The sequence below is a fragment of the Schistocerca piceifrons genome, chromosome 2, assembly GCF_021461385.2.
Source record: "Schistocerca piceifrons isolate TAMUIC-IGC-003096 chromosome 2, iqSchPice1.1, whole genome shotgun sequence".
Taxonomy (NCBI): Eukaryota; Metazoa; Arthropoda; class Insecta; order Orthoptera; family Acrididae; genus Schistocerca; species Schistocerca piceifrons.
In genome coordinates this window covers 521,329,074-521,344,709 of record NC_060139.1, presented here as the reverse complement: position 1 = coordinate 521,344,709, position 15,636 = coordinate 521,329,074, and the positions used below count along the sequence as shown (strand labels likewise).

Here is a 15,636-nt window from a genome sequence, read left to right as displayed (position 1 = left end):
CTCTCCTCTTAAATGTTCCCATTCATCGAAAGTAAGGAAGCTGTGTTCTGGGCTGTGTAATTCAGAGAGATGCTCCCAGAGTTCTTTGCCGACTTTTTCATTTTAAGACTTCTCCCTAGTTTGTGTTATCCGCTGTCTGAATTTTAACAGCTTTTTGAACTATCAAATCTCGTACAGTTTAGAAAAGAAGTTGTTTTGATCGGAGCAGTGTCATTCGTTAGCGAATTTCTGTTTCCCGGTGTCTTGCCAGTGTTGAAAACCCTTAGTTACGTACAACTAAATTCCACGCATATCATGGTTCCATTAATTATTACCTACTATCTTCCGTAAGTGATTAAGTACAAACTGAGAATTGCGAATCTCATAGCTACAGCTGATCTATGTTTCACACAGGAGCAGCGTTCGTTCATTCGCCACTTGAACGTTTTTGTAGAGGGAGCACGAGCTCGGATTCGGGAAGGATTTCGGTAAACTTAAAAAAGCGTCATTCATTAAGTTCTGCAGATGGCAAGATGTATCATCAAAAATCAACAACAACACAGGTCTGAAGAAAGGAAATATGTTCAAAATTGGTGGTCGTGCATATTGTTCAAAACGTGAATTCGAAATTCCATAGTGTACGTCTTGCGAAATGCTTGAGCTCACCGACATTTTCTCTACGGGTAATCGTTACTTTTGGAAATAAAAGCATTATCCATTTAGCTTATTTAGGATCTTTCCATTCATTGAAGTCATATGGAATAGTTTTCTGGAGTAACTATACACACAGACGCAAAGCAACCATCGCACAGAAACTTGTTATAAATATAATATCGTGTGTCCGCTCTCGAACTGAATGCAAGCAATGTTTAAAAATGTAGGACTGCTAATCACAGTTTTCCCATACATCTACTCTCTTGTGGAGTTTGTTGTGAGGAATCAGGCACGATTTGAAAATTATACTTGCTTTAATATATGCAGGAAACGATCCATGAGGCCGCAAGGAAGGTCACACTAACGTATGGCCGGAAATACGTTTTAAGGGAGCAACAGCTAATTGAAGGTGAACAAAACAGATCTTTGACAGTGTGGGCCTCAGTGTCTGACAGCGCACACGGGAACACACCAGACAATTGGGAATGCTCTGTCTGTACTAGTGTTTCAGTTTAACACTCAAGAGGCAATTACTAGTAACGCGTGCTCACTCTCTGAGACTAAACCAGTGCTCATGGTTCTCTGCCACCATACCATGGGGAATCTGCATATCCCACAGATGGGTGTTAGTGAATGTTGGTGATGGCACCCATCGTAGATATAGCCTCATCTGCGAGTAGGATGGATGACAGAAATCCGAACACCGAGTTGGTCTGTGCGACAAACCACTCTCGAAACCATCGCTGCAGAGGCAAGTCTGTAGCTAATAATCCCTGCACGCATTATGATACGGATGGTGGCAGATGTGGAGAATTTTCCACGCGGTCATCTAACTTACCCCATGCTGGCGGCACACATACCTCATGCTGATTCTGGGTTCGTATTCTAGTGTTCGCCACCTTTCATTTTCAACTTTGAATGGCTATACCTCTATTGGAACGCGTTTCCTGCTAAGTGTGCATATCACGTTTCTGATCCTTATCCTCTCTTGCACACAAAAGAAGCGAAGTATTTTGACGTAACAACACCAGCGCAAAAATTCTTATGAGACCACAAAAAGACATGACTGAAAAGCGGGATACCGGCTGCCTCATTCTACCTTCCTCGTTGTCTTTAAAAAAATTCCCAAAAAATGTTGGCAAGCGATATATTCGCTCTCTTTTAAATCCGCTACTCATCTCTCACTCCCACAGGCTCCCCTAACAGTAACACACTCATACCCACTAGTCCATAGCTGTAAGTCACTCCCATTTGCTCATTCTCTCACTCACTCAGCCCAACTAATTTTCATTATCTCTCTCTCGCTCTCTTTCTGTCACTTCCCGTCTCACAGCCACAGTTTCCTTCGTTCTGTCTTGCTACTACAGTCTCCTCTCACAGTCACTGTCTCCCTCTCGATCTTTGTTACTGCTACTACTTCATTCACCACTTCCCATTGCTGTTTTCTCTTCTCATTCTCACTACCTACCTCTTCTTCGTCGTCATTGTCATCGACAGTCTCTCATCATCACTGGCTCTCACCCACTTCCACCTCCTCCTTCCCTTTATTCCTTTCCCATTGGCGCTGTTTCCTACACTCTCTTCAGCGCACTGTTCTGTCTGTCACTTTCAACTATGTTCTTCTGTCACTATATCTTTCTCTTTCTCTCATACTCCCATTTTATACCACAGTCTGCTATCTTCCAGTGTTAATTACTTTTCCGTCTCTTTCCCATTGCCAATGTCTCCTTGTCTATCAGCATGAAAAAGCGCGTGCATGTTCGCAAGCCAAAAATTTTGAAGTTTTTAAAGGCGCTAACGAATGTAAAATGAGGCAGCTGGCAACCCACTTTTCAGTCAGATTCTTTTAATAAACAGTCGCGTACTCGCCTTTTATGTGCTCCGCTTGGAGCTTTTTTCCGCTTGTTCACTTCTTTTCCATGTTACAGCAGGGCATACCACTCATATAAAAATAATTTTATGGGTCATTTAAATTAAAATAACGCAAAACTATATAATTTTACACCTCACACCAAACTTCTAGCGCACAAAACTTTTGCATGTGCCTCAGTACTGCAGCAAACTGGATCTCCCAGAACCATTCTGATGAAAATGGAGATCACTGCGTCCCGTGTTCGATTCCCGGCCGGGTTGGGGATTTTCTCCGCCTGGAGGCTGGGTGTTTCTGTTGTCCTCATAATTTCATCATCATTGGCGAAATTGGACTGTATAAAGGTTGGGAATTTGTACGGGCGCTGATAACCGCGCAGTTGAGCGCCCCCCAAACCAAACATCATCATTACATCATCACGACAACGGAGATGCTTTACAGCATATTCGTGCACTTTATAAACTACGTTTTGATTCATATCGGATTTTACGTGTGTATTTTACGTATACAAGTGGGGTACCTTGAACCTCTTTATCTCGGAGACAGATAAAGACATCAAGAAAAATTTCAATGTTGATCGAAATCAGGGGTCTTACAAATATATCGTAAAAACTACAGGCATTTGCTGCTATCGCCAGTAGAGGTATGATCCCCGTTTCTTTTGCATGGCGTTTTGGAACATATTACGGAGTGCATTCTGTTGCATGCCTTCTACTTTGCCCATCTCTCATGTGAATTAAAGGACATGCCAGATATTGGATGTCTTCCACTCCGTAGATGGATTTCTGAGTACATGTAAACACAATCAGCTACTACGATTTTGACGCATTTCCGTAAAAAATATGAATGATGTCGCTCCGCTCATGCCTGGCTACTGCGCGCCGTCGGTAGCTGCGCAGGATACCGCTGAATTGTCGCTCAGGACAACGCGCCGCATCCTTCTCGTGAAGAACTGCTTCTCGCGCTGACAGGCAGAGCTCACTGCCGCGGCCTGGCTGAGGAATGCCGACCACATTCCCTGACGACCCCTCCTTTGGGCCACAGCGGCGGCAGCTCGCGATAGGTCACAGGATCACCTTGCGCTGCGCCTGGCCGCCTCCCGAGTTATGCCGGCCGGGCTGGGCCGGGCCTCGTTAGCTAGCCGGCTGCGCCCCTGTCTCCTCACGGATTTACAAACTGCCGCGCTCGTGAATCGGTCGCCGTTATTGGTGCGCCGGTCGTCGGCTCGTATAGCAGTCTCGGGAGCCCTGAGCCGCGCGGCGCTGCGTGTGGGTGGCAGCCGGGGATGCGCCCTCCGCTCCTACACCTTGCGCCTACTGATCGGATCACTAGCCTAGCTAGCTTCCAACTATTAGTTTGTGAGGTCAAAATTGCTTAAAGACACCAAACCGTGCAAGCCATTCTCGCAGGTTGCGAATTATTTTAATAGAGAGCAGTGCTAATCACAATTAATAACTTATTTTTAATTCTGGCAGTGGCCGTGGCAGGTACCATTCGATACTACACAACGATTCCTTGGACCAGCTTCTCTCGTCATTTGCAGTCTTTGGTCTAAAGATGGTCGTATAAACCGAAACTGGTTTGTAGGATTAAAATAAATTATTTGTTGCGATTTGGCACGCTGTTTGTTGAAATACTAAGTGCAGTCGCTCTGCCTCCACAATGATGTCTAAATTATGAAACTTATGTGCAGACAATGAATATCGTAATGCAGTGAAAAATGATCCGAGGCTTGTCTGATTGCTGTAAACAAACGGGTTTTCGAGTGCTGGCTTGTTGGGCCTATCGTAGCTTCACCAGAACCCCGCCGGCCGTCACTTTCCGGGGTTCTTGCAGGATCTGTACAGCTATCGTAGCGATCCCCGGACACTCGTACAGTCTTCACTGCACTTCACCCGTACAGGCCGTCTCCTACTTCATGCCATTGCCCGTCTCCCACTAAGAAAATGGGACCAGAAAAACTTACGAGAAGAGCCCTAGAATGGACAGAATCTGGACGAAGACCATTTGTAGGGCCACGAAAAAGATGGAGAGACCAAGTGAGGAAGATCTGAACCGAACAAGACCTCAGTAGCAGGAAATTCTAAATGATACATGGTGGGAGAAAAAGAAGCTTGGAAGAGGCTATGTGAAAGACTTGCATCAGCAGAAACGTTTCAGGAAGAAGTAGAAGAAGGAGTGAAAAATGCTCAACACGAAACCGGAAGGCCCGAATTAGTTTCACGTTGTTTGCCGACGTAGTCAGACAGGAAGTCTATAAATGTTAAACGTTTTGGATTATTATAATCCTTTATCAGCGAATATCGCTAAAATATTTCATAATCAAGGTACTTAGTTTCGGCGAAGACAGCTACCCACCTTCAGATCAAATATGGCAAACATTGCTGTATCTAATCCGCTATCGGTCTCGTGATAGTAATCCATAACTATTAATATTTTTCTTGTTACAGAAATTCATGTTAAAATATTTCGAGTAAAACTATACATGTGGAAAACAGAAACTACTGTATTATCAACCTCTTTAAATTTCATTACAGTGGAGTAACTACATTTACAACTAGAAGTTGCGCTTTTTGTTATACAATGAACGCTGAGAGTATTTCTTCAGGTCTCGCAGATGATCTGTTGATATTTTGAGGTGTCTTGTACTCTGCCGGCTATCAGTGCCTCTCGTCCTTATTATGCATGAACGAAACTGATATCAGGCAGAATACCCTACACCTCAAGATGTCAACATTGAGAGTCTTTATAAAGCATATTATGACTTTTTTGAAAAAAAAAATAACTTTTCCAGTTGTCAAATGGGGGTATTTCTTCGGATCCATACAAATACCATCCTCTCATCGCCATAAATCTGCGATCAGAGATTTTCTCCTCTGAAGACGATTGTTCCTACAACGGAAAAGTCTTACTAGATAGGCAGTGGTAAAAAGTCTTGTCAACTCTGAAGACTTTTTTCGCTTCATATATCTCAAGATCGAAGTCCAAGCATGCAAACAATCCACAGTCGAAGTTGGTAAAATGTGGTCAGTTTTGTGGTAAACATTTCTTAACATCATGCCTTTCCTTTTCTTCAAACGCTTCAGCCAATCTAGATTTGCAGAAAATCCACATCCATTTTCCTTGAATGGTCAACACTTCTTTCCATCAGTTAATGTTCTGATGTGCATACACGGCAAGACGTAGCTTGTTTAAACCTTTGTTCATCTTAAGTAGTTCTCATAGGCTTTATAGCTGAGTCGAATGTACTTGATTGAAACAGTACCGTAATTTTATGTCTCCTTTCAATGATCGTTAATAGTATTTAATTAGCAAAGCCGAACTACTCGTATTTGCGTTTTCGACCACGGTTTTTCATCAGATGCCTTTAACAGTTACATCATAATTTAAAGCGAAATACCGCTTTGGTTTTGGTCCTGATTTCTTTGATGCTGCGCTTAAAAAATAAACAGTACGTGAATTAAAAATCAAAAAGGCACGAAAAGATTCTGGCACAAGTTTATTGATATCGGCACACAGTTTACCGATTCCGACAAAACTAGGACCAAACTTGTGTACTGATTGAAGATTTTAACTATAGCAGTAGGAACAGTTGTCTGCTGTTATCGCTGAAACAAAAGTATCAACTAATAAACCTGGGCAACGCCGCAAGTGCAGAAAGGTAATGTTTCGTGTCAAAAGAAATCAAATGAAATTAATGAAATTTCAGAGTATTTGATTGGGACCGCAGTACCGTTTCGTGTTAACCGATTTTTCGTGTTAAGCATTTCCATGTTAAACTTTATTCTTTGTATTCCGAATCCGTTTCCGGTATGCATCTTTATCTCTCACAATCGTCTTCCGCCAATAAGGCCCTTACCATCTGCTCTACTAATCACTTGTTAGCAACGAAACTATTGGAATCTAAATGCAGCCAGACGTGAGTATGCTGAGTTTCTGTGAAAGAATCGTGAGCTTCGGCTGGTATGTGCAGATCTTCGTGATTTCATAATCATATTCAGAACAGTGGACAAGTAAAGATGAGAGAGATTGCGTGTTAACATTCATAACCGATCATAAACGCGCTCTTCCACGGCGCGTACTTACTAGGAAGGAAACTCGAATATTTTTGCCGTTAAGATGACATTGACTAACAAAGTGCAAATTGGAAATATCTCGTTATCTCTATTAAGCTTTATGAATTTTACTTTGTTGGTTTCTACTGACTTGCTGTTTGCCGATCCTCCTAACGTAAATAAGTGGTCACATCCTGTCTTAATTTTTCAAATTCTTGTCGAAATTGCAGATTACTGATTTATAAAACGCGCAATATCGGGTCGATCTGAAAGGTCTGAGGTTCAGTTGAAATTCTTTGAAATTATGACCCGTAATAGTAACACTAGTAAACCTCCAACGCTAATGACATATTGAGGAAAATGTTCTGTGAACATCGCACTAAGACTGAACTGGTATTGTTATCCTATCGTCAGTTTCTCTTCTTCCGAAGTACATTTCTTTTGGTTTATTTCTGTTTACTCTACTAGAGCTATCCTATGCTCACTGGAAGTGTCTCTCTAGACTGTATCTCCATACAATGTCAAGATTTGAGATACACAATGACGACTAATTTTTTAAGGCTATATCTACATGATTAAACGAAATATTAACCTGGACAGAACGTTTCTATACGATATCAAAAATACGACTCTCGCCGCTTGCGACACTATCAAATAGGTGGTTAAAGGCAGTCGTGCTGATCTGCTGATAAGTTTCTCGGCTGCCTTCACCGAATGATTGTGATTTGTACAATAGCCTCGGCAAAGTTATGTAGCCAGTTATGTAGGTGGGTAGCACACGTGTGAGTCTAATTGACAAGGTGATGGGTGTACGGCGAGGGGCCTTGAGAGCGAAAAGCGTAGAACAACAGTTGTAATCGACCTGCGCGCCTATTGCTGCAAACTCTGTACCGAGTATCTCCTCGCTCTTACATCGGTACGTCGAACAGAGACTAGCGCTTCTTTTGTAAGGCTATCCTCCAAGCTCACATAACAGCGAACCAGATTTTTCTCACACATACGGAAACTTTCGTACAGTCTCTTTACAGATGTTTCGGACATTCTAAGGACGAGAAAACTCTTTTGTATGGGTGTTGCTGGTCGAACTACTGATCTTGAACTGAACCCTGTGTCCCCTCACTTTGGTATTAGGTGTGCTGGACTTCAGTGAATACTTTAAATTACAAACACTGGAACTATAGTGCGCACTCGGCTAAAGTGGACAGCCATCTGGAAGGACTGAAACGAGCTGAAAACAAGGATTAATATCTGTGAGGCATGGAGTGATTCCAAAACTGGAAGAGTTCTAGCCACGAGAGGTAACTGACCGTGCTTAAAACCTCGTTCACTGTTTCAGAATAGCAGTAATTTCTCAATGATAAAAGCATTGTAAATATCCACCATAGGTTGTCAAATTTTTTTATACAAGGTGAGCTTTAGTGCATTATGTTTTACAGTGCATTACCGGTCAGTTTCGACCTGTGACCATTTTCAAATGCAACGCATCGGGGACGTGTGTGTCTTATTTAAAAACTATTTAGTGCTACGTGGGAACAGACACAGTTTTTAAATATGACGTAGTAATTACCAACGCAACTGCATTTGAAAATGCTTCAGTCCGAAACTGGCCAATAATGCACTAAAGTTCATCTTGCATAAAGAATTTGACAGCCTATGGTGGATACTTAAAATGGTTTTATCATTCAGAAATTAACTCGAGACTGCGGATCCACACATGAAGCAATTAATCGTAGTAATAGTTTCTACTGAATTAGCTGAGTAATCAAATGTGGGACTTTTCAATCTACCCATCTACCCTTCAGCGTTCTTCTGCAGCACTACACTTCGAAAGCTTCTATTCTCTTCTTGCCCCAACTATTTATCGTCCATGTTTCACTTCCACACATGGCTACACTCCATACAAATACTTTCAGAAACGACTTCGAGACACTTAAACCTATACTCGATGTTAACAAACTTCTCTTCTTCAGAAACGCTTTCCTTGCCATTGCCAGTCTACGTTTTATATCCGCTCTACTTCGACAATCATCAGTTATTTTTCTCTCCAAATAGCAAAACTCATCTACTACTTGTGTGTAATTTCCTAATCTAATTCCCTCAGCATCACCTGACTTAATTCGTCTACATTCCATTATCCTCGTTTTGCTGTTGTTGATGTTCATCTTATATCCTCCTTTCAAGACACTATCCATTCCGTTCAACTGCTCTTCCAAGTCCTTTGCTGTCTCCGACAGAATTACAATGTCATCGGTGAACGTCAAAGTTTTTATTTCTTCTCCATGGATTTTAATAGCTACTCAGAGTTCTTCTTTTTTTTTCCTTTACTGTCGGCCGGGGTGGTCGAGGGGTTCTAGGCGCTACAGTCTCGAACCGCGCAACCGCTACGATCGCAGGTTCGAATCTTGCATGGATGTGTGTGATGTCCTTAAGTTTGTTACGTTTAAGTAGTTCTAGGTTCTAGGGGACTGATGACCTCAAAAGTTAAGTCCCATAGTGCTCAGTGCCATTTGAACCATTTCCTTTACTGCTTGCTTAATATACAGATTGAATAACTTCTCGTGATGACTAGGTGTTGTGTGATGTCCTTAAGTTAGTTAGGTTTAAGTAGTTCTAAGTTCTAGGGGACTGATGACCATAGATGTTAAGTCCCATAGTGCTCAGAGCCATTTGAACCATTTTTGAATAACATCGGGGAGAGGCTACAACCCAGTCTCACTCCCTTCCCAACCACTGCATCCCTTTCATGCCCCTCGACTCTTATAACTGCCATCTGGTTTCTGTTCAAATTGTAAATAGCCTTTCGCTCCTGTATTTAACCCCCGCCACATTCGGAATATGAAAGAGAGTATTCCAGTCAACATTGTCAAAAGCTTTCTCTGAGTCTACAACTGCTAGAAACCTAGGTTAGCCTTTCCTTAATCTTTCTTCTGAGATAGTCGTATGATCAGTATTGCCTCGCGTGTTCCAATATTTCTACGGAACCCAAACTGACCTTCCCCGAGGTCAGCTTCTACCAGTTTTTCCTTTCGTCTGTAAAGAATTCGCGTGTTTTGCAGCTGTTACTTATTAAACCGATAGTACGGTAATTTTCACATCTGTCAACACCTGCTTTCTTTGGGATTTAATCGCGGGCAATTCAGACTTTTAACTTGCGGCTATACGCGCGAAGGCAGCAACTTCGGTGGAGGTTGGGCAAGAGAACGCAGCGGCGCGCGTCCCTGTCGCCCGGGGGCAGAGCGTGAGCCGGCGGTGCGGTTTGCGCTGGGCGGCCGCCGCGCGGCCAGCGGCGGAGGCACGCAGACGCAGCTGGCCGCTCCGCTCGTGACCCGCGAACCAGGAAGCCGGCGGGCGGAGCCGCGCGGTGGCAGGTGCGACCCCGCCCAGGCTGCGGCCACGCCGTGCCACGCCGCGGGCCGCGGGCCGCCGGCCGGTGAAAGGCGGCGGCGCGGGATGCGCAGGGCGGGTCAGCGCGCGCCGCCCGGACCCTCCCCGTCACTACCGCAGCGCGCCCAGCCGCCGGTTCCCGTTGTGCACAATCCAGCTTGCTACGCCTCTCGTCCGTGCCGTGCCGTGGCTCTCGGAAGGAAAAGTCTGCCTTGCGTGATTTTTCGCCGCTTGTTTTGTTGTACACTGAAGTGCCAAAGAAACTGGTATAGGCATGCGTATTCAAATACAGATATGTAAACAGGTGGAATACGGCGCTGCGGTCGGCAACATCATTAGAAGACAACAAGTGTCTGGCACAGTTGTTACACTACTGGCCATTAAAATTGCTGCACCAAGATGAAATGCAGATGATAAACGCGTATTCACTGCACAAATATACTATACTAGAACTGACATGTGATTACATTTTCACCCAATTTGGGTGCATAGATCCTGATAAATGAGTACCCAGAACAACCACCTCTAGCTGTAATAACGGCCTTGATACGCCTGGGCGTTGAGTCAAACACAGCTTGGATGGCGTGTACAGGTACAGCTCCCCATGCGGCTTCAACACGATACCACACTTCGTCAGGAGTAGTGACTGGCGTATTGTGACGAGCCAGTTGCTCGGCCACCATTGACCAGACTTTTTCAATTGGTGAGAGATGTGAAGAATGTGCTGGCCAGGGCAGCAGTCGAACTTTTCCTGTATCCAGAAAGGCCCGTACAGGACCTGCAACGTGTGGTCGTGCATTATCATGCTGAAATGTAGGGTTTCGCAGGGATCGAATGAAGCATAGAGCCACGGGTCGTAACACATCTGAAAGGTAACGTCTACTGTTCAAAGTGCCGTCAATGCGAACAAGAGGTGACTGAGACGTGTAACCAATGGCACCCCATACCATGACGCCTGGTGATACGCCAGTATGGCGACGACAAATACACGCTTCCCATGTGCGTTAACCGCGATGTCTCCAAACACGGATGCGACCATCGTGATGCTTTGAGCAGAACCAGGATTCATCCGAACTAATGACGTTTTGCCATTCGTGCACCCAGGTTCGTCGTCGAGTACACCATCGCAGGCGCTCCTGCCTGTGATGCAGCGTCAAGGGTAACTGCAGCCATGGTCTCCGAACTGACAATCCATGCTGCTGCAAACTTCGTCGAACTGTTCGTACAGATGGTTGTTGTCTTGCAAATGTCCGTACCTGCTGACTCAGGGATCGAGACGTCGCTGCACGATCCGTTACAGCCATGTTGGTATGATGCCTGTCATCTCGACTGCTAGTGACACAAGACCGTTGGCGTTCACATGCGTGGTTGTACTGTGACACATTGTTAGTAGGTTACCTACGTGCCGTATGGTAAGCGCTACTGAATTATTTTCGCTTTCTGATCACAGGCAAAGTGATGCAAATTGATTATGTAACTTAAAATTACAGCTGGCGGTAGTTCATGGCTACGGTCGCAGGTTCGAATCCTGCCTCGGGCATGGATGTGTGTGATGTCCTTAGATTAGTTAGGTTTAAGTAGTTCTAAGTTCTAGGGGACTGATGAGCTCAGAAGTTACGTCCCATAGTGCTCAGAGCCATTTGAATATTTTTTTTTTTTTTTACTAATGAACTCAGATGTTAAGTCCCATAGTGCTTAGAGCCATTTGAACCATCTTCAGTGTAGTTCGTCTTTGTGGACGCCGGTACCCCTGATCTAATAGTTCCATCACTCCGTTCGCTACAATAGAAGATGGGCAGAGATCGTCTTCTGGCCACCCTGAATTATATTTTTCGTTGCTGTTTCTGGTTGGAGCCTCCAGTCTAAATATGATTTCGAGTGCTGTAGTGGAGGTTGAGCTCCGTGAATATGATAAAGCTATTTGAAGGGATTCGGTCATGGAAGAACCGCAACTAAGAGGCGTGATAATTTAGAGGGATCCGCTTCAGTTGTACTAAAATTTTAAACCGTGACCGGGTTGAGATTTTAAGATCCCATCATCAGCTGTATGAATTTATAGCATGTGGTAATACATAACATGCGTCTGGCCACTCAGTGCAGGAGTTCCAATCACTGCATGTTGACGGAGACTGTGTGTGGTTTCGCGTTCCTACTGTACGGCTTCCGCGACCGCTACGGTCTCAGGTTCGAATTCTGCCTTGGGCATGGATGTGTGTGCTGCCGTTAGGTTAGTTAGGTTTAAGTAGTTCTAAGTTCTAGGGGACTGATGACCACAGCAGTTAAGTCCCATAGTGCTCAGAGCCATTTTTTTGTACGGCTCCCAGCGGCTGACGGTCTTCTCCAAATGTGCAGTGACGGGTCCCGACCTCATATTATGTATTACCAGATACTATGATTTCATACTGATGTGACTTGGCAAAGACAGCCAAGCCACTAGGAGATAGCCGAAAGGCACGCGTTTAAACTCACGCAGGCTGGCGTGAGGTCTGGAACAGGTAATTGAGACTAGCAAGTAAAGTACGTAGCTTCTTGAATACTTAACTTTAATCCATAATTGGTGAACATCGGTCTGACGGTACATGCATCACAAGATAAATAGCAGTTGATAATGGCGTCTTGCTAGGTCGTAGCAAATGACGTAGCTGAAGGCTATGCTAACTATCGTCTCGGCAAATGAGAGCGTAATTTGTCAGTGAACCATCGCTAGCAATGTCGGCTGTACAACTGGGGCCAGTGCTAGGAAGCCTCTCTAGACCTGCCGTGTGGCGGCGCTCGGTCTGCAATCACTGATAGTGGCGACACGCGGGATCGACGTATACTAACGGACCGCGGCCGATTTAAAGGCTACCACCTAGCAAGTGTGGTGTCTGGCGGTGACACCACACATACATCTGAAGATGGGATTTTAAAATCTCGAAACCGGTCATGGGTTAAATAAATATTAGTACAACTGAAGCGGATCTCTCTAAATTAATTATCATGTTCGGAGGGATACACCTACCAGACACATTTCATGTAGATTTATACACGGTGTTTCAAAGTCTTTGCAACAGACATATAGTGGTGAAAAATAACGTAATTTGAAACAACTTCTGATGGAGATGATATTTTCGGTGACACTTCCCGGCGACTGTAGGCGTCCTTTTCTATTTGTTATGGCCTGAGAGGCGGCAGGGCATATGTACCGTGCAGCATGTGTATGACGTGCATGTTACCTGCAGTCCAGTAACGAATGGGAGAAGGAGATGGGAGGCGGGGAAGGCCAAGAAAAAATTAAAATTCCTAATTCGCTTCTAAAATATAAGCGCCAATGTAATGAAAACGAAACAGATGGGGATAAAATTAAGTAAATTGTTGCTCAATTAAAAATCTATCCGCATAACTGTTAATAAATTCTGTTAACAAATTTATCCATCAGACAAGCCGGTCAATCCCTTCATGGAAAAATGTTTGCGGTTGCGTCCGCCCGCATGTTGCCAAGGTTGTTTCACTGGGAAGCCCTTACACATATTTTATACAGTTCCGACATTTCCCTATGACATTTCTGTATTTTACGAATCCTGAAAAAAGGCATTGACGATTTCCTTCGAACGGAGCTGTCAAGCCTAGGTACATTCATCGCAAACGCAAATATTTTTTCGTGAAGGCACTGACCGTATTGACTCACAGTGAGGTAAATGTATTACCAGCAATGACGATTAGTTGGGAAAAATAAACAACACACTCACTTTTTTCCATCTGTCTCGTTTTCACTTGACTGACCCTTACTGCTTCCTTCACCCGCTCTTAGGTTCTTTTTATACAAATCAAGGCATCAGTTTGGGTTACTGTAATAGGAGTTACGCAGCACACCTGACTAATAGATCCTACTAGTTTGGTGAAATCTCGTCGTCCGAGGGTCGGCGAATAGTAAAGGACACCTAACGTCACCGGGAAGCGTCAGCGAACATTTCCTCTCTAAGAAAAGTTGTTTCTCATGACGTCGTCTATCACCCCTGCAGGTTTGATGCAAACATTTTTAAACAGGTGCCAAGACTTTTTTCAGCTTTCCACGCGTCTTCAAGTGGCGTAATTTATTTATATCTTCTTCAATACAAAGTTCTTCCTCCAACATTTTGAACGCTGGAGCAGTCATGTGCCAATAGTTATCACGTTTTTCTAGTAGTGTATTTGCGTTTAATTGACAGATATGTGCACTTTTTTTAACTTTCTAACCTGTAGTTCCTTTTAAATGTATACTCATGGCACACACAGTTTTAACTTCAGTAACGCACTGATACAGCCAAGCATTCGGCAAGTGGTGGATTCATGGTTTTGCCTGTGTTTCTAATTTTCTTATTCATTCCGAAATTCATTCTGAAGGCAGTCGTGTTTAGAGGCCTAATAATTCTGGCCTTAAAAGTTGCTAGATGAAGAGTGAAAACTTGGCATGAATAAAGCCATACAACAAGTCTTTGCTGCATTTCTTCAGATAATTGATTTAATGGAGCTCTTCACGCTAGTCTGTCTTATGAGATACCTTTCATACCTGCATAAGTACTGTATCTTAAATCCAACTGAAACTGATTACCGCATTTAGGTTTTGGTCTACAAATTTTTATCCCAAACACTAACGTCGCTCCACTCCCTCCCGCGTCCCTCACATACGCCTCCCTGTTTTACTAAATCAGTAATTTATTGAAGCCTCATGGTGTGTCATGTCATTCTATTATTTCCTTTTGTCAAGTATCACAATGTTCTTCCATCCCCAGTCGACTTAGTACCTCTTCATTAGTAAGTGGATCTACCCACCGTATCCTCAATTTCCTTCTGTAACACTACCTTTTAGTAGCTTCTATTCTCATCTCGCCTGTACTGTTTATCATCTATATTTCATTTTAATGATAGCCTACTCACCACACAGGTACTTTTAGTAAAGCCTTTGTAAGACTTAATTTGTTATTCGATGTTCTGGCATATTTTTCTGTTTTCAGGAAAGTTTGTCTCACTAGTGTCAGTCTACTTATTATATTCTCTCCTAGTCAGTTACTTTGTTTCTTAAACATCAATTTTCGTGAACTGCTTTCAGCGTCAGTCACCTGACTTGAATCAGGTACAATCCATCATTACTGTTCTACTGTTGTTTGTGTGAATTTTGTAACCTTAAGATACTGTCCATTTCGTTCAACATGTTCCAAAGCATTTGCGCATAAGTTCGTAATTTCCTTAAACCACTTCAGGCGAATGCAAGAATGCTTCCTGTAACAAAACCACCACCATTCATCTCCTCAATCCACTTTCATATGAGTACTCCGTCTGTAGTTATATCGACACCGAGGTGATATTCCTGTTATTTCTCCTTCTCCTTTCTTCAGTGTTAGTAAAGATACTGCCACCGTCAGTTTCCTTTATAGTATGAATCGAACAGCGAGCTTGCCGCTTCTAACGATATATATGTGAAAGGACAGGAGAGGTTCAGATTTCGTAAAGACATAATATTTAAATACATAGAGAGATGGAAACAGAGCGTGAACAGAATGAGGGATGAAAGAGTACCCAAGAAAACTCTTAGTTAAAGTACCGACGGGTACACTTAGGCAAACGAAGAAAGCAATGGTCATAAAGTTTGTGACGACCCAAAAACCGACGACAATGACGACAATTCAACGGGCGGAACAGCGATGTGCTACCCAAGAATATCTTCTTTACTGCTCC

General features: G+C 43.6%; 1 protein-coding gene across 1 annotated transcript in view; it reads left to right on the top strand.

The window, feature by feature from the left end:
• The window catches only part of LOC124775546 (B-cell lymphoma/leukemia 11B-like), a 75,848-nt gene that overhangs the window by 42,483 nt on the left and 17,729 nt on the right, over positions 1 to 15,636 (top strand). Inside the window, exon 2 of the mRNA XM_047250376.1 lies at positions 9,728 to 10,128. Within this exon, the coding sequence (XP_047106332.1) occupies positions 9,728 to 10,128 (401 nt within the window). The remainder of the gene's footprint in view (positions 1 to 9,727; positions 10,129 to 15,636) is intronic.